Source organism: Schistocerca serialis, chromosome 4 (genome assembly GCF_023864345.2).
Source record: "Schistocerca serialis cubense isolate TAMUIC-IGC-003099 chromosome 4, iqSchSeri2.2, whole genome shotgun sequence".
Taxonomy (NCBI): Eukaryota; Metazoa; Arthropoda; class Insecta; order Orthoptera; family Acrididae; genus Schistocerca; species Schistocerca serialis.
In genome coordinates, this window is record NC_064641.1 from 823,158,434 (window position 1) to 823,179,199 (window position 20,766).

Here is a 20,766-nt window from a genome sequence, read left to right on the forward strand (position 1 = left end):
TCCGCTGTAGAGTGAAAATTTCATTCTAGAAACATTGTCATTGTTTGTGTAGTCATATTAGTTATTAATTAGCATAAAATGAAATTAATGATGTAGCAAATAAAGCATTTGAAAGTGTTTGTCTCCAGCTTATTGCCAGCACAGTATTAAGGGATCAAACAGCCTTTCTCCCATGAGAAATTAGTCTCACATGTGCAATGGGAATCCTAATTTCTATACTGGTTTATATGCGTCATAAAAACCTTAAAATATGCATGAAAAATGCTAAAAAATGTATGAAAAGTGTCGAAGTATTCAAGATCAAATAATAAAAAAAATTATAGTTACTGTATGCATTATATCTCGAAGTCAAACCTGTGCATATCAGTTACAAGGAAGAGTGCTGGTCACGCGAAAGATCAGTACATTTAGAATGATGATATCATTTTCTGAATACTTTCTGGTAGAGGTTAGGAAGGGGACCTTTCTGGGATTATTTTCTAAAAATTTGAAAATGGGAATGCAAATTGTGTTTCAAGAGTTGTTTCTTCTTTGCTATTGTTGTCAGTGACAAGCAGATGCGATGCAAGTAAGTCACAGAAAAACAGTCAATATGTACAGAACCAACTTCAAGATACATTGCACATAGAGGAGCAAACTTGGAAACTCTGTAATATTTTATTTAAAAAATAACATACAGTAATGATCTTTTTTGAACAGCGTCAACTTTTAATTAATACTGTTGGACCAAAGCCTCATTTAAATTTTTTTTACATTTTTCTACTATTGTAAACATAAACTACCAAGTACTGTTCTAAAAGTTAATAGGTAAGATAGTGCCTTCGATCACTCAAAACATTTTTATAAGCAGAAAAGGACCATTCTGCATCAACTGAGGTAACTTGGTAGTATTCGAATTTGGGTCGGCACATAATCGTTTCTGGTAAAATTTCACCCGTCCGATTAATAAAACTATCAATTTGGCACAAGGGTTCAAAGCCTGGGTTATTGTTTAAAATGTTTTCAAACTTTTCTCTAAGTTTTCTTGGGAACACCTCCAGCAATGAGGAGTTCACAAGAATAATTTTGTTGATTACCTGAATATATTCATTCATTGCCAAACCTTGAGTTTTAAGCTTTTTAATACTTGCAGGTATATGGGAAAAATGAGTACTAATCACAGCAATGTCTTTTTTTAATACCAGATTCATTAAAAACTTCCTGGCACTGGCAAGCTGCCGAAGCCTCTGCACTATCGAAGTCATTTACTGCCCCTCTAATGGCCTCAAAATGTTCATTGTAAAACAACATACTTAGAACCACGTACCCCAACAAGTGTTCACTGGTTTGGGAGGTCAAAGCGCATTTGGTAGTTTTTCTTTGTAGGTCTTGATGTGAGCTCATTCTTTGTGGATGAAAACGGTTTATTTACATTCACAAATGTGAAACGTATGTCTTCAGCATGGTAATATACTCCATTAGCAAAACCACATCACATGAATCAAATTGGGATAAAATACTCAGAGGGCTTTTTCTGCTTTGATCATGTAGGGAGCAGCATCTCAAATAAGCACAAACACCCTTTCATCTGCAGAAGATTCTGGAAATATTTTTCTAATACTCTCGTTCACAGATCTGACGATCGTAGAATGATTTACTTTTTCAAGTTCTTTGCAGGCCACAAAATAGGAAGAAGGAGGCTCTTCTTTTAAAGCACCAACAGTTAAATTTGCAATGTAATGGCCATAATTGTCTGTAGTTTTGTCAACTGAAATCCAGATAATGCTGTCCTTGAATTCATTGCATATTTCATGCAGGACATTTATGTAAATTGCCAGTATGTAATTTTTACACAATGTTGATTCATCTGGTACACTTGGTTTAAGCAATATTTGCACAGGAAGCTTTTGAGGATAGGGTTTGTAGGTTTGTGAAGAGGAATATTGCTTGCAATGAATTCGTCACTTAGATCCTTGTTAAACCGCCTTTTCAGTTACTTTTGGACAAATTGGTGCTACTGCAACTTGTTGCTGTCAGAAGTTGTTGTTGTGGTCCTTTCTTCTGCATTCCTATGATATGAAGACTTGTCTTGACTTGGAGGTCTATCTGAAACCTTTTTTTGCAGAAAATGTTTTTCTCGTAGACTTGACAATATAAAACAATTCTGTCATATGTAAATATTCCAAGATGGTCAGCTATCCACAAAATGATGTTTCTTTTTTCAGGTGGCATGGCGCACAACACGTTACACACTACATGTTGTAAACACGTTCAACTGTGTGCTAAACTGAAATAATGGACATGTAACTAAAAGCTTGCGTAGTTTAATTGTTGCAGACGCGTGTGGTATGACAGTGGAGGGGATTAACTAGGTATGAGGGTGCAGGAGTGTTGACTCTGTCTGCCTGTTCCTGTTCATCTTCTGTAGTGATTTCACTAGGCAGTGGCCTCTCAATTGGTGATTGCACGAAGTTCTATGTCACGGTCAATCTGAGAGACTTCGAAACTAGATCGAGCTATAGACCACACATCTAAATTTTTAAAATTTTGTAAATATAGAGCAAAAATATGCATCGTCACTAGTTTTTAGTTAAAATATGCAATAACCGGTGAACAGGAGCCAAATATGCAAATGCATATGAAACATGCAAATGCATATGCAACATGCAAATGCATATAATCCTGTCTCTACTAATTTCAATCTGTATAGATGATTCTCAAGTATTATATTCTGCTTCCCTTGTGAAGGACTCTATATTACTGGATGTTAAAATTCAGGAGAAATTTAGTAATCAGTTTGAATAAAGATTTTTAAAATTTCTCTTATATATTTTATTGTTTTATGTGTCAGTAAAAATTAGTTTAAAGTGTTTCATATATGAGTAGCACATCTGATTCCATAGTATCTACATTAGTTGTTTATCAAGTCCAGTTGTTACACAGTTTGTTAACATGTTTTGCTCCAGGTCTCGATGAACGGACTGGAATTGTGGTGGAACATCCTGGCCCTGGTGTGAAGCACATAAGTGGGTATCAGTTGTTTGATAACCACAGTGTTAATCTTATTTCAAGCATTGTACTCGGACTTGTTACTCCTCCTGTAGGAAACTGGTTGTGGCCATGACAGGAAGACAACTTTCCCTGGGCTCATTTTGTAAGTATAGTGTTGGGATTGCACTGTGGAAAAGAAGGAAATGCCATTTTGCAGTTTGATCTTCACTTCTTAACATGTTGACCTTAAATGTATCAGTAGCATAATTTCAGAAGTGATGGAAAGTGTTGGTGCAGGGTCATTTTTAGGTTTCTTAACTATTCTCTCTCTCTCTCTCTCTCTCTCTCTCTCTCTCTCTCTCTCTCTCAATTTCTGAATTCAGAGTTATCATAGCTCCATTCATGTTGACTAAAGTTTTTAATTATACTTCAATAATAGTTTACATATAAATCAATTTAATGTCCATCAGATTTGATGGCAAAGGGAAAGATAAAGTTGTTAACAGGCTAAGTTACTTTTACCAAGAAAGATACTGCCTTTATGTTTCTCATTGATTGAAATGATTCAGTTGTTAACATATTTGTACACAGAAATATTTAGAATATTACTGTTTCTGGTAAAATAACTTATCCTTGAAAATGAAGATTCTGAGATAAGATCTTCTCAGCTATGCAGAGCCACTGAAGGAATTGCTCCTGTCTTTGATGCAAAGTGGTAGCTTGCTGCCAGTGGGTTGAAGGTTTTGATCCACAATGACAGAGATCCTTTCTCCAGTCACCTTAGGACTCCTGAGTGTTTTAGTTTTCTTGATCCTAGGAAGCATATAGAGAGTGAAAATGTGGGGAATGGTAAAAGTGAGGAAGAAATGAGTTCTAAAAGAAAAGTTCTAGTGCTGGGTGAATTCAAAAGTGACTCTTTGGATGTGGTTACTGTAGCTGGGCTATAGATAAATGTGTATGATAGCCAGCACAGAACCTCTGTGTTCAGTAAGAATGTTCTACTTCGGCACTGTTTTGAATGGTGAGTAACAGCTATTTTTGCAGAGGTGAGGTTGGTCTATTGATTAGGGATCCAGGGAAGAGCAGCAAGTTAGAAGTACTTGGTAGGCTGCCAAAGTATAGTTGCATGGGAGAAGGGGAGGCTGTTAGTTGGATGGACATGCAAACTTAGTGAGGCAGAGATTAAAGTTCAGATTTGTTTGAATGATTGCGAAGAATTGACTAAAATGTGAGAACTGTGTGAAAGAGAATTGACTAAAATGAGGGAACTGTGTGAAAGAGAATTGACTAAAATGTGGGAACTGTGTGGAAGAGATTGAGTCTTTGATTAGAATAAATAGATGGAAATTCATTATGAGGTTAAGGGTGAGTGCTTCATAGAGAATTAAAACATCTGTGGAGTTGAAATTTTTTGAAAACAGTTTTCATGAGTTACTTAGTATCTGTTTGGGTTCTAATTTTTGATTGACAGAGGAACTCTGTTGGAGCGTAGTATATGTAGCAGTCCAGCTATAAGGGATTGGTATCCATGAGAGACAGGTAGGCTGTTGTGATTGTGGGTAGTAGAACTCCAAGATGAGATTGTGAAGTTTTTGTGTTAGGTAGTTTCTTTGTTGTGCAATTGTGCTTGTTAACTTGTAGTATTTCCTGGTGTCTGCACAGGTCATGTTGTAAGTTCTCCATGACATTTTGACAGACTCATTGCCATCTTCAGGCAAGAATTCTAAGCATTAGAAATTCTGCAAGTGAGAAATACTCTGGGAGAACTTGAGATGACACTGTGCTTGTTAGTCTCACTACGGGAAAGTGAGCGATTCAGTGTGGGAGTTGGGATGTTGGAATTTAGGACTGAAAAGAAATAATTTACGGGGTAAAGAGGAAGTTCATGCATGTCTGTGACTGGCTAATATAGTTTTCTAGGACTGGTTAGGTTAGCATTACTCACTAACTGAACATGAACAAATGAGAAACTTTGTGGACAGAAGTGTTGCAGACAAAAATGAGATTTTTCTCTCAAAAAGGCTAATTATGAGATAGGTATCCATTGTGTTCTAGGCAATAAAACAGGAAAATTTTGAGAGACTGGATTTTTTATGTATTTGCTCAAATGAAAGGAGCCAACGGCATTGCCACAGTTGTAACACTGGTTCCCATCAGATCACCAAAGTTAAGCGGTTTTGGGCTGGGCTAACACCTATATTGGTGGCTATCTGGTCTGCCGAGTGCTGTCGGCAAGCGGGGTGCACTCAGCCCTTGTGAGGCACAAACTGAGGAGCTACTTGATTGAGTAGTTGCTGCTCCGATCTCTTAAACCGACATACGGCTGGGAGTGCGGTGGCCGGTTGGTACCGTTGGGCCTTCCAAGGCCTATCTGGATGGAGTTTAGTTTAGTTTAGTTCAAATGAAAGGAGCAAGAATGCTTGATTGATAGGTAAGGTACGTCGGTGGACAGAGATGGGCAGAGGGCAGGTCCAAACGTGAGAAGGGGCAAGCTGGGACTCACAAAGTAATGGTATTGATGTGATATATGATGATAGGCTTAAAATAATAACACTCACAGAGAAGAACAGGGATAGAGCAACTAAAAATTAGGAATTAAAATGAAGATAATAAAAATAAGTAGAGAAAATGTAATTGAGAATAACATGGCTTACAGAAACAAGACAAGAACTAGGAAGAAAGAACAACATGGAAAGAAGAATGGAAAAGACAACATGCAAAGAAGCTGGAGTAGTACTGGAGACATAGGAAACAACGAATAAAGAAAAGGAATTAAATATGTAAAGGTTTTTTTTTTTTTTTTTTTTTTTTTTAATTTACCGCTACGAGTCACAAACTTTGTCAGCTATTGTATTACTTATTAATTTAGTGACATGTTTAAAGGGTTATACTTCATCTTCAGACTAAATGGCACTACAAAAACAACTTGTTTTTGTAATGCCATTTAGCTTGAAGATGAGGTATAACCCTCAAAACATGTCGTTAAATGAGTAAGTAATACAATAGTTGACAAAGTTTGTGACTAGTAGCGGTAAAAAAAAAAGAAAAAGAAAAAAAAACTTTACATATATCTTGAGACAGTCATGGTCAAAAGATAGTCAAAATGGCTTCAAAAAAGGAATTAAAGTTCTAGTTGGTCCATACACAAGTCAAAAATAATAGTGATCACCATCGTTGCCATCAGTATAAAACTAAACAGAAATGTAAATGAAAATTGGAATGGAAAAATTCTTTGAACAGGTTATGTCATTATTAATGGCACAAACACATGGGGTTGAAAGTATATGATACTAGAAGCAAAAACGCCTCAGTAAACATAGATTGGCAAATAAACTGTGTGCAAGATAATTGTGACTTTGTGTTACCAGCTACTACTGACTTGATTTTCTTTAAACATCATCCCAGTTAGGAAATGTGGCAATGCTATACATTAAGAAAAGATACTAGAGATCCTTTGGTAGCAGTGCAGGTGTTCTGAATGAACATGACAACAGTTACATGACTGAAGTCATTGTTAAAGGAGTAATTCAAATTGTCATCCTTGTACCCAGATGCAGGCATGTACCTGCCACCACAATGAGCCTCTAGCAATCCTGCAAGATGTCTAGTATTACTAACCATACATTTTAAGTGATCAGCCACCCACATAATTCTAAGTTTCTGTTTTAGTTTTCTCAGTCTTTTTGACACTATCTTCCATGATTTTTATATATATATATATATATATATATATATATATATATATATATATATATATATATATATATATATATATATATATATATATATATATAAAAAACACAGATGATGTGACTTACCAAACGAAAGTGCTGGCAGGTCGATAGACACACAAACAAACACAAACATACACACAAAATTCAAGCTTTCGCAACAAACTGTTGCCTCATCAGGAAAGAGGGAAGGAGAGGGAAAGACGAAAGGATGTGGGTTTTAAGGGAGAGGGTAAGGAGTCATTCCAATCCCGGGAGCGGAAAGACTTACCTTAGGGGGAAAAAAGGACAGGTATACACTCGCACACACACTCATATCCATCCGCACATACACAGACACAAGCAGACAATGTCTTTCCCTCTCCTTCCCTCTTTCCTGATGAGGCAACAGTTTGTTGCGAAAGCTTGAATTTTGTGTGTATGTTTGTGTGTCTATTGACGTGCCAGCGCTTTCGTTTGGTAAGTCACATCATCTTTGTTTTTAGGTATATTTTTCCCATGTGGAATGTTTCCCTCTATTAATTCATATCATATATATATATGTATATACACACACACAGAGCATGTGCGTTGAAGACTAGATGACTCTAAACATGCCCCCTGCGGGTCCGGGGGTTAGAATAGGCCCGAGGTATTCCTGCATGTCGTACGAGGTGACTAAAAGGAGTTTCACATGTTTCGGCCTTCATGTGATGGTCCCCTGTAGGGTTTGACCTCCAGTCTTCAAAATTTTCCCGAAGAGGGAGCCAGTTGGGAAAAGGCGCCTTACAAGGTGCATCATGCCAATCGTGCATTGAGATCTTTACCCCACTTTCTTGTCGTCGCATTGGAGCCCTGCCCATTCTCCAACTCTTGGGTGAGGACACCTTCCTGGGTGCGTTTTCCGCCATGCACTATGCGGTGCCGATTTCTGCATCACGATGACCGTGGACTTCTTTGCACCTGATATCCAGCATGGTAGCCAGTCCGTTGTGGTGGGGCCGCCATGTACCCTGTTGGTTGTAGCCCCCTGACCACACAGGGATTGCTCTGCTGATGCCTGCGCCGTTAACTCCCCACGTATGCCAAGGGGTAGCTGCCCATCCCCCTGGGGCATCAGGACTCCCGACAATGGCCATCCTGCCAAGTGGCCTATACTGTGGCTGTGTGGCGCCCATGGGGACGGCCCCTGGTCGGAGTGGGTGGCATCAAGGCGGATGACACGTGATGAAGTGTAATCCATCATCTCTTGCTGGTGGTGAAACACCAGCAGTCTCTAAGCGATCACGAGCTCAATTCAACGCACAGATGTATGACCCCAAATCATTCCCCTCCCTAGTCACACCATGGGAGGAACGTCAGGCTAAGGATGGCAGCAGATCTTATTCACTCCGGTACCTTGTATGTTCGAGAGATGATGGGGAATCTTTCATGACGGTGAAGCCTCAGTTTTTTCTTGAGCATTAAAGGACAAGTTTTGGGAGGTGGAGGGCTTGTCCAAAATGAGATCTGGGTCAGTCTTGATCAGAACAGCATCCTCTGCCCAGTCACGGGAGTTACTCGCTTGTGACAAGCTGGGGGATATTTCTGGAACCATCACACCCCATAAGAGCTTAAGTATGGTCCAGGGTATCATATTTCACAGAGACCTTCTTTTGCAGTGCGCTGATGAGCTGCATGCCAATTTAGAGCAGCGAGGTGTACATTTCATCTGGCATGTCCACCGGGATCCTAAGGATAATCAGGTTGCCACTGGTGCCTTCATCTTGGCCTTTGAGGGTGATACATTTCTCAAGAAGGTCAAGGTGATGGTCTACCAGTATTCTATATCCCTCCCCTGATGTGGTGCTTTAAGTGCTGAAAGTTCAACCATATGTCTTCCTGCTGTACTTCCAGCGTCAAATGCCGAGATTGCGGATGCCCATCACATCTCAATACTCCATGTGCCCGCCTCCCATCTATGTCAACTGTGGAGAGCACCATTCGCCTTGCTCACCTGACTGCAGGATTCTCCAGAAAGAAAGGAAAATCATGGAGTACAAGACCCTGGACAGACTGACCTACACTGAGGCTAAGAGAAAATTTGAACACCTGCATCCTGTGCATATGACATCATCTTACACCCCCACAACAACAGTTCTGGCACCATCAGCTCCGCCAACCCAGGTCACCTCTCAGAGCCGGAAGACTACACCTGCCCCCTTGATGGTGGAGGGCATTTCTCTCCCTGTTGCTCCTGCACCACCTACTTCGGGAGCAACAGCCCCCCAACCATCGGGGACATCCATCCCCACTTCTAAGCCGGAGAAGCATAAGTCGTCTTCAGCTTCTCTCACTAGGAAGGGGCCCCTTGGGTCACTCCCTTCCCGGGTTTCTTCTAGTGGGAAAGGCGACACCCACCAGTGGCTGAAGAGCCCAAAAGCAGCTGGTCATACGGCTTCACGTTCATCCTCAGTTCTGGAGACTGAGCCAGTGAAATCCTCCCAGCCAGGGAAACCCAAGGAGCAGCGAGAGAAACCCAAAAAGAAAACCCCTAAGACCAAGGAAACTGCGGTGGCACCCACACCACCTCTACCTACAAGCCCTGCAGCTGAGGATGGGGTGGAGGTTTTGGTGTCCACTGAGGACCTAGATCTCACCAGACACTCAGACACAATGGGTAAAGACTGCTCAGGCAATAAATCTGTGGCAGCAGGTGACTCTGAGGTATAAATTGCCTCATTGAATGTTCCATGCCTTCCCAGTCTCACAATGTCATCCTCCAGTGGAATTGCGGCAGTTTTTTCCACCGACTGGCTGAGCTACGGCAACTGTTAAGCTTTACACCTGCTATCTGCATTGCCCTCCAGGAAACGTGGTTCCCAGCAACGCGGACGCTGCCCTCCACGGCTATGAGGGATATTACAGGAACTGTAGCGCCTATAATCGAGTCTCAGGTGGAGTTTGCATTTATGTCCTAAACTCGGTCTGTAGTGAACATGTGCTCCTTCAAACCCCTCTTGAAGCTGTGGCTGTCAGAATAAGGAGGAAGCAGGAAATAACTATCTGCAATGTATATGTTCCTCCAGATGGTGCAGTACCCCTGAATGTATTAGCTGCACTGATTGATCAACTCCCTAAACCTTTCCTACTTCTGGGAGATTTTAATATCCATAACCCCTTGTGGGGTGGTACCAGCTTACTGGCCGAGGCAGAGATGTCGAAACTTTACTTACGCAATTTGACCTCTGCCTATTAAATATTAGGGCCGCCACACGTTTCAGTGTGGCTCATGGTATTACCCGGCCATTGATTTATCAATTTTCAGCCCAGGACTTCTCCCATCTATCCACTGGAGAGCACATGATGACCTGTGTGGTAGTGACCACTTCTCCACCTTCCTGTCACTGCCCCAGCGTCAGGCACATGGACGCCTGCCCAGATGTCCTTTTAACAAAGCGGACTGGGGAACTTTCACCTCTGCTGTCACCACTGAATCTCCTCCACACGATAACATCAATGTGATGGTTGAGCACACTATAGTTTCTGTGGCAGAAAACGCAATCCCTCGCGCTTTAGGGTGCCCGAGGCATATGGCAGTTACTTGGTGGTCACCGGAAGTTGCTGAAGCACTTAAGGAGCGTCGGCAAGCTCTACAGAGGCATAAATGGCACCCTTCCCTGGAGCACCACATAGATTATAAACTGCTCCACACCCGTGTTAACTCCCTTATCAAACAACGGAAGAAGGAGTCTTGGGAGAGATACGTCTCCACCATTGGGTGCCACACGTCACCTTCCCAAGTCTGGGCAAAGATCGAACATCTTTTTGGGTACCAGGCCCCAACAGCTGTCCCCGGTGTTACCATAAATGACAAGTTACGTACAGACGCAAATGCTATTGCCAAGCACTTTGCTCGAGCCTCTGCGTCGGAGAATTACCCCCCAGCCTTTCACACACTCAAACGGTAGCTGCAAGGGAACGTCCTCTCATTCACTACAAGCTGCAGTGACTCCTATAACTCCCCATTTACAGAGTGGGAGCTCCTCAGTGCCCTTGCACACTGCCACAACACCGCTCCTGGGCCTGGTCACATCCACAGCCAGATGATTAAACATCTCTCATCCGACTACAAGCGACATCTTCTCGTCATCTTCAACCGGATCTGGTGCAATGGCGTCTTTCCATCACAATGGTGGGAGAGCACCATCATTCCAGTGCTCAAAACCAGTAAAAACCTGCTTGATGTGGATAGCTATCGGCCCATCAGCCTCGCCAACATTCTTTGTAAGCTGCTGGAACGTATGGTATGTCGGTGGTTAGGTTGGGTCCTGGAGTCACGTGGCTTGCTGGCTCCATGTCCGGGCAGCTTCCACCAGGGTCACTCTACAACTGATAATCTTGTGTCCATCAAGTCTGCCATCTGAACAGCCTTTTCCAGATGGCAACACCTGACTGCTGTCTTTTTTGACTTATGTAAAGCATACGACACGACTCGGCCATCTCATATCCTTGCCACATTGTATGAGTGGGGTCTCGGGGGACCACTCCTGATTTTTATCCAAAACTTCCTGTCGCTCCGTACTTTCCATGTCCAAGTTGGTGACTCCCATAGTTCCATACGTATCCAGGAGAATGGAGTCCTGCAGGGCTCTGTATTGAGTGTCTCTCTATTTTTAGTGGCCATTAACTGTCTAGCAGCAGTTGTCAGGCCCTCCGTCTCACCTCCTCTGTATGCAGACGACTTCTGCATTTTGTACTGCTGCTCCAGTACTGTTGTTGCTGAGCGGCTCCTCCAGGGAGCCATCCACAAGTCGCAGTCATGGGCTCTAGCCCACGGCTTCCAGTTTTCAGCCGCAAAGTCATGTGTCATGCACTTCTGTCGGCGTCATACCGTTCATCCGGAACCCACACTTTATCTTAATGACGATCCACTCACTGTAGTGAAGACATGCCAATTCCTAGGACTGGTTTTCGACACTTGATTGACTTTGCTCCATCATCTTCGTCAGCTTAAGCAGAAGTACTGGCAGCACCTCAATGCCCTCCATTGCTTGAGCAACACCAATTGGGGTGCAGATTGCTGTACGCTGCTGCAGCTCTACAGAGCCCTTGTCCAATCCCGAATTGACTATGGGAGTGTGGTTTATGGTTCGGCAGCGCCTTTAGCATTGCATTTACTCAACCCTGTGCACCACTGTGGGGTTCGATTGGTGACAGGAGCTTTAAGGACAAGTCCAGTGACCAGTGTACTGGTGGAGGCTGGTGTGCTTCCACTGCAGATCAGACGTGCACAACTGCTCGCCAGTTACGCAGCACACATTCATAGTTCCCCTGATCATCCGAATTACTGTCTCCTTTTCCCGCCCGCGGCAGTCCATCTCCCGCCTTGGCAGCCCAGATCAGGGCTAATGATTGAGGTTTGCGTGTGGTCCCTTCTCTCTGAACTGGAGTCTTCCCTTTACCATCTCAACTTGCGGTCCATTCACGTACACCTCCATGTTGTATGCCTCGGCCGCAGCTTTGCCTGGACCTTATGCATGGCCCTAAGGTCTCCATTAACCCCACCACTCTCTGCTGTCACTTCCTCTCGATTCTTGACATGTTCCAGGGCTCTGAAGTGGTTTACACCAATGGCTCAATGGCTGATGGTCATGTAGTCTTCACATATGTTCATGGAGAACATGTTGAGCAGCACTCCTTGCCAGTTGGCTGCAGTGTTTTCACTGCATAGCTGGTGGGCATATCTCGTGCTCTTGAGTACATCCACTCATGCCCTGGCAAGTCATTTCTCCTGTGTACTGACTCATTGAGCAGCCTACAAGCTATCGATCAGTGCTACCCTCGCCACCCTCTGGTAGCATCCATTCAGGAGTCCATCTATGCCCTGGAACAGACCTGCCGTTCCGTGGTGTTTGTATGGACCCCAGGACACGTCAGAATCCCTGGCAATGAACTTGCCGACAGGATGGCCAAACAGGCGACACGGAAACCACTTCTGAAGATAGACATCTCTGAAGCTGACCTGCGTTCTTTCTTACACTGCAGGGTTTTCCGGTTTTGGGGGACAGAATGGCATAACAGCACGCACAACAAATTGTGTGTCATTAAGGAGACTATGAATTTGTGGAAGTCTTCCATGCAGGCCTCTCGTAGGGAATCAGTTGTTCTCTGCTGGCTCCGCATTGGCCATACGTGGCATGGTTACCTACTCCGTTGTGAGGACCCACTTCAGTGTCGCTGTGGCTCCTAAATGACAGTCGTCTTTCTCTTGTGTACTTTCAAGTGTGTATCTTTACACCATTAATTATGATAACGATGTATAATCACCTGGTAAGACTAATTAAATAATAAAATATGTGCCGATCACACTTTTGTGTTTATAAAAACATCCGTTATAAGGGATTTGCAGCTGCTAAATGGATGCACTTCTTCCAATTGTCATGTCTGACTCACTTTCGATGCGTACATTCACCCAGATTATTTCTCATTTGTACTCTGTAGTAATGTTGATAGATGTTATCAAGTCCTATACAGCAGTGAAATAGAGTTCTGAATATTTTTGATGATTTGGTTGAATGTGAGTCGTAAAAACTTATACATTAGTACATCTACATCCATACTTTGCAAACCGCTGTCAAGTGCACAGCAAAGAGTACTTGCCATTGTGCTGATTATTATGGCATCTTCCCATTCCATTCATTTAGGGAGCAAGGGAAGAATGACTAAACACCTTTTTGCACACTGTAATTTGTCTATTCATGTTATCACGGTCCCTATGGGAGTGATATGTAGAGGGCTGTAGTGTATTTCTAAATCCATTATTCTTAAAATTTATCAGTGGGCTTCTTTGGATTGTTTGCATCTATCTTCAAATGTCTGCAAACGTGTGACCATTTGTGCTGCCCTTCTCTGTATACAGACAATATCAACTGTTAGTCATATTTAGTATGGGTCTTACATGGTTGAGCAATATTGTAATGGGGGTTTCACTAGTGTTTTGTAAGCAATCTCCTTTGTATATTGATTGCATTTCTCTAGTATTCTACCAGTGAACCAAAGTCTGCCACTTGCTTTACCTATCACTGAGCATATGTGATCACTCCATTTTATGTCCATGCAAATTGTTACACCCAGTTATGAGTTGATTGATTCAAGTTGTGACTCTTTGATACTGTAATCATAGGATAATATGTTTTTTTTTATTTTGTGAAATTCACAATTTTACATTTCTGAACACTTAAAACAAGTTTACAATCTTTGCACCAATTTGAAATCTTATCAATATCCAACTGAATATTTGTGTAGCTATAATTGGACAGTGCTTCATTATACATAACTGCATCATCATCTGTGAAAAGTATGAGGTTACTAATAATATTATTGGGAAGATCATTAATGTACAACATGAACAGTAAGGATCCCAACACACTTCCCTGGGGCGCACATGAAGTTAGTTCTACGTCACTCGATGATTCACCATCTGAGATAACATGCTGTGTCCTCCCTCCCAAGAAACCTTCAGTCCAGTCACAAATTTTGCTTGATACCCCATACAATCGTACTTCAGTTTATAAGTTTAAGTGTGGTACTAAGTCTAATGCTTTTAAGAAATCAAGAGATACTACATGTACCTGGCAGCCTTAATCCATGGATTTCAAGGTGTCATGTGAGAAAAATGCAAGTTGAGTTTCACGTGATCAGTATTTTCAGAATTGATGCTGACTGGAATGGAGGAGGTCATTCTACTTGAGATACCTTGTTACATTTCAGCTCAGAATATGAGGGGCGTTTGAAAAGTCCATGCAAAAATAAAAACCACTTATGCGTATGGGGTAAACCTTTTTCATTTTTCGACGTAGTCTCCTTTTAGACTTATACACTTCCTCCAACACTGTTCTAATTTGTTCACCACATCAGAATAATAGGAATTGTCCAAGTCTGCAAAATAGCTATTAGTTGCTGCAAACACTTCCTCATTTGAATAAAATGTTTGCCCTGCCAGCCATTTCTTCAAATTGGGGAACAAATAGTAGTCTGAGGGAGCCAAGTCAGGAGAATATGGGGGATGTGAAACAAGTTGGAATCTTATTTCCATTAATTTTGCAACCACAACTGCTGAGGGGTGTGCTGGTGCATAGCCATGATGGAAAAGGACTTATTTGCGATCCAATCATCGGCGTTTTTCTTGCAGCTCAGTTTTCAAATGGTCCAATAATGATGAATAATATTCACCTGTAATAGTTTTACCCTTTTCCAGATTGTTAATGTGGATTATCCCTTGCAAATCCCAAAAGACAATCACCATAACCTTTCCTGCCGAAGGAATGGTCTTCGCCTGTTTTGGTGCAGATTCTCCCTTGGTAAACCATTGTTTAGATTGTTGTTTGGTCCCAGGAGTATAGTAATGTATCCATGTTTCATCAACAGTGATGCAACAACACTTAAAGTCCTTCGGATTCTTCCTGAACAGCTGCAAACCATACTTGCAACACTTCACCCGATTCCATTTTTGGTCAAGCATGACCAGTCGCAGAACCCATCTTGCGGATAGCTTTCTCATGTCCAAATGTTTATGCAAAATATTATGTACCCCTTCATTTGAGAGCCCCACAGCACTAGCAATCTCACGCACCTTAACTCTTCTGTCATCCATCACCATCATGGATTTTATCAATGATTTCTGGAGTCGTAACCTCCACAGGGCGTCCAAAACGTTCAGCATCACTTGTGCCCACATGGCCACTCTGAAAATTTTGAAACAACTTATAAACTGTTCTAATCGAAGGTGCAAAGTCACCATAATGTTTATCAAGCTTCTCTTTAGTCTCCTGAGGCGTTTTGCCTTTCATAAAGTAATGTTTAATCACCACACAAAATTATTTTTCGTCCATTTTTTGACAATCACTCTACTTCCTTGGTTCACACGAATGCCAAACACAAATAAATAGACCAATATGGCTGAAGCTTGGTGTGCGCTCTTTCCAAAGATGCTACTACCTAAACATGTCCTCGACATGCCGCTTGGGTTCTGAGGCCATCCTTGGTTCCTTCCGGCGGCTGGCTGATTTGATGAAGACAACCAGCATCGCACGCGGAGTGCAAGCTGAGCTTAATATCTGCAGCATAGTGCCCAGAGTCGATCGCGGTCCTCTGGTTTGGAGCCGTGTGGAGGGTCTAAACCAGAGGCTCAGACGACTCTGCGACTATAATGGTTGCAAATTCATCGACCTCCGTTATTGGGTGGAGAACTGTAGGGCCCCCCTAGACAGGTCAGGCGTGCACTACACACCGGAAGCAGCTACTAGGGTAGCAGAGTACGTGTGGCGTGCACACGGGGGTTTTTTAGGTTAGAGGGACCCCCCCTTGGGCGAAACGATAAAATACCTGACGGCTTACCAGAGAGGACATTATCATCGTTGATAAAGAACGTCCGTCCTCAGAGACCAAAAACAGGAAAAGTTAACGTAATATTGGTAAACTGCAGGAGTATCCAGGGCAAGGTTCCTGAATTAGTATCTCTTATTGAAGGAAATAGTGCGCATATAGTATTAGGAACGGAAAGTTGGTTAAAACCGGAAGTGAACAGTAACGAAATCCTAGACACAGAATGGAATATATACCGCAAGGATAGGATAAACGCCAATGGTGGAGGAGTATTTATAGCAGTAAAGAATTCAATAATATCCAGTGAAGTTATTAGCGAATGCGAATGTGAAATAATCTGGGTTAAGTTAAGTATCAAAGGTGGGTCAGATATGATAGTCGGATGCTTCTATAGACCACCTGCATCAGCAACCGTAGTAGTTGAGCGCCTCAGAGAGAACCTGCAGAACGTCGTGAAGAAGTTTCGTGATCATACTATTGTAATAGGGGGAGACTTCAATCTACCAGGTATAGAATGGGAAAGTCACACAATCAGAACTGGAGCCAGGGACAGAGACTCTTGTGACATTATCCTGACTGCCTTGTCCGAGAATCACTTCGAGCAGATAGTTAGAGAACCAACTCGTGAAGCTAACGTTTTAGACCTCATAGCAACAAATAGACCGGAACTTTTCGACTCCGTGAATGTAGAAGAGGGTATCAGTGATCATAAGTCAGTGGTTGCATCAATGACTACAAGTGTAATAAGAAATGCCAAGAAAGGAAGGAAAATATATTTGCTTAACAAGAGTGATAGGGCACAAATCGCAGAATATCTGAGTGACCACCATCAAACGTTCATTTCTGAGGAAGAGGATGTGGAACAAAAATGGAAAAAATTCAGAAACATCGTCCAGTACGCCTTAGATAAGTTCGTACCGACTAAGGTCCAAAGCGAGGGGAAAGATCCACCGTGGTATAACAATCATGTACGAAAGGTACTACGGAAACAAAGAAAGCTTCATCATAGGTTTAAGAGTAGTCGAATCATAGCTGATAAGGAAAAGCTGAACGAAGCGAAAAAGAGCGTAAAGAGAGCAATGAGAGAAGCATTCAACGCATTCGAACATAAAACATTGGCAAACAATCTAAACAAGAACCCTAAAAAGTTTTGGTCATATGTAAAATCGGTAAGCGGATCTAAATCCCCTATTCAGTCACTCGTTGACCACGATGGCACCGAAACAGAGGACGACCGAAGAAAGGCAGAAATACTGAATTCAGTGTTCCGAAACTGTTTCACTGCGGAAAATCGTAACACGGTCCCTGACTTCAGCCGTCGCACGGACGCCAAAATGGAAAATATTGAAATAAACGATATCGGAATTGAAAAACAACTGCTATCACTTAGTAGCGGAAAAGCATCCGGACCAGACGAGATACCCTTAAGATTCTACAGTGATTATGCTAAAGAACTTGCCCCCTTTCTATCAGCAATTTATCGTAGATCGCTGGAAGAACATAAAGTACCTAGCGACTGGAAGAAAGCGCAGGTCGTTCCCATTTTCAAGAAGGGTCATAAATCAGATGCGAATAATTATAGGCCTATTTCGCTTACGTCAATCTGTTGTAGAATAATGGAACATGTTTTGTGTTCTCGTATTATGACGTTCTTAGATAATACAAATCTCCTTCATCATAACCAACATGGATTCCGCAAACAGAGATCATGTGAAACTCAGCTCGCCCTATTTGCCCAAGAAATTCACAGTGCCGTAGACACTGGCGAGCAGATTGATGCCGTATTCCTGGACTTCAGGAAGGCATTTGATACGGTTCCGCACTTACGTTTAGTGAAAAAAATACGAGCTTACGGAATATCGGACCAGGTTTGTGATTGGATTCAGGATTTCCTAGAAGAAAGAACACAACATGTCATTCTTAACGGTTCAAAATCTGCAGATGTAGAGGTAATTTCGGGAGTACCGCAGGGAAACGTGATAGGACCTTTATTGTTTACAATATACATAAATGACTTAGTTGACAACATCGGTAGCTCCGTGAGGCTATTTGCAGATGACACGGTTGTCTACAAGAAAGTAGCAACATCAGAAGACTCGTACGTACTCCAGGAGGACCTGCAGAGGATTAATGCATGGTGCGACAGCTGGCAGCTTTCCCTAAACGTAGATAAATGTAATATAATGCGCATACATAGGGGCAGAAACCCATTCCAGTACGATTATGCCATAGGTGGTAAATCATTGGAAGCGGTAACGACCGTAAAATACTTAGGAGTTACTATCCGGAGCGATCTGAAGTGGAATGATCACATAAAACAGATAGTGGGAAAAGCAGGCGCCAGGTTGAGATTCATAGGAAGAATTCTAAGAAAATGTGACTCATCGACGAAAGAAGTAGCTTACAAAACGCTTGTTCGTCCGATTCTTGAGTATTGCTCATCAGTATGGGACCCTTACCAGGTTGGATTAATAGAAGAGATAGACATGATCCAGCGAAAAGCAGCGCGATTCGTCATGGGGACATTTAGTCAGCGCGAGAGCGTTACGGAGATGCTGAACAAGCTCCAGTGGCGGACACTTCAAGAAAGGCGTTACGCAATACGGAGAGGTTTATTATCGAAATTACGAGAGAGCACATTCCGGGAAGAGATGGGCAACATATTACTACCGCCCACATATATCTCGCGTAATGATCACAACGAAAAGATCCGAGAAATTAGAGCAAATACGGAGACTTACAAGCAGTCGTTCTTCCCACGCACAATTCGTGAATGGAACAGGGAAGGGGGGATCAGATAGTGGTACAATAAGTACCCTCCGCCACACACCGTAAGGTGGCTCGCGGAGTATAGATGTAGATGTAGATGTAGACATGTGCCGGTAGTCCCATCTCTCTGACTTTGCATGGACTTTTCAAATGCCCCTCATATGTCATGAGATTCTACAGCAAATGGAAATTAAGGATAATGTATGGTAGTTTAGTGGATTACTTTTGTTACCCTTCTTGTAGATTATTGTAACCTGCTTGTAGAAAATAATCACCATTACTCGTTTTGACAACCAAATTACCATGACTTTTTTCGTTACTGAATTTGGTGACTGGAAAATTGTAGTAGCTTGTTTACCATTGGAAATAGATTTTGTCAGTAGCAGTGAAGCATAGGTCACACCTGTCTACAAGAAAGGTGACAGAAGTGATTCACAAAATTGTTGTCCAGTTTCACTGACATCCATCTGTCGTAGAAACCTAGAACATATTGTGAGCTCAAACATAATGAGGCATCTTGAACAGAATGAGCTGCTTCGTGCTGTTGAGCGTGCATTCTGAAAACAATAACTATATGGGACCCAACTTGTGCTTTTCTCACGTGAGATCCTGAATGTCATGGATTAAGGCAGTTAGGTACATGCAGAATTTCTAGAGTTTAGAAAAGCATTTAAATCAGTACCACACCTTGGCTTATAATCTAAAGTATGATTGTATGGGATATCAATTGAACTTTGTGACTGGACTGATGATATTTTGGTAGAAAGGACACAGAAAGATATCTTGGATGAAGAGTCAGTGATATATGTGGAGTTAATTGTAGGTGTGTGGGGAAGCATGTTTGAACCTTGTTGTTTGTGTTATACGTTAATGATCTTGCAGACAATTTTAATAGTAATCTTTTTGCAGATGATGCAGTTATCTACAATGAAATACTGCTCAAAAAAAGATGCACAAATATTCAACTAGATCTTGATAAGATTTCAAACTGGGCAAAGACTGGCTTTCAATGTGCAGGAATGCAAAATTCTGCACATCACAAAATGAAAATAAAAACTGTATTTTCATATAAGTACAATATTGTCACATAGAAGAAGGTGTAATTATATGAATGACGAACACTAGCTTCATTTAACGAACGTTTATTCAGCACTTGCACATACAAGAGTGTGGAGTGAACTGCCTCTGGCCAGAACATATACGGTATATATACAATTACAGAACATTCCAGTACAATGATTTTGACATTTGTGGATACGTCTAGAATGCACTCGAACCAAATACAGAAATTAAAATTTTACAGTTCAGGTGAGTTTGAACTCATGACCCTCCATGCAACAGTCTACTATCATAACCACTACACCACAGTTTCTGCGACATTGCACTCTACTTAAGAGAACAGCGTCTTGGTGTTACGTCCTCCTAGTCTGGGAACGAGTCATCGGTCCTGCATACTCCGACTCTCGATGACTGATGTTTGCCCTGGCAGTGATCTTCTTAGAGCTTCCTTTGCCACTACACTCTTCATCACCTTTCTGCTTGTTGCCTATCACTGGAGCTTCAAATTTACCCTGAGTTGCAGGATCCATATAGGGCTTCATTCAAAGGACATGGACCATGTCTCTGATCTTCCGTCATCTTGTATCAGGGTCGAAATCTTCAACTTCGTAAGTAACATCAGACAACTGTCCATCAGGCAACTGTCTTACAACCTTATAAGGTCCAAAGTAGCACCTGAGGAGCTTCTCAGAGAGATCAACCTTCCGAGCAGGAGTGAAGACCCAGACGAGGTCACCAGGCTGGTAGACAACAGGGCGATGGCTCGCATCACACCTTCGGCGATCGTTTTCTTGAGCCTGCAGCGTGCGGAGTTGAGCTAACTGCCAAGCTTTCTCAGCTCTGGCTAACACCTGGCTAATATAGTCGTCGTCCACGTCATCAGGATGTAATG

At 42.2% G+C, this 20,766-nt stretch overlaps 1 protein-coding gene across 2 annotated transcripts in view; it reads left to right on the forward strand.

Annotated features, from left to right (window-relative positions):
• Positions 1–20,766, forward strand: part of LOC126473417 (transmembrane protein 19) — a 90,488-nt gene that overhangs the window by 53,845 nt on the left and 15,877 nt on the right. For both annotated transcript variants that reach the window (XM_050100444.1, XM_050100443.1), the window contains exon 7: positions 2,946–3,133. In XM_050100444.1, the coding sequence (XP_049956401.1) occupies positions 2,946–3,103 (158 nt within the window). In that variant the 3' untranslated portion in view covers positions 3,104–3,133. The remainder of the gene's footprint in view (positions 1–2,945; positions 3,134–20,766) is intronic.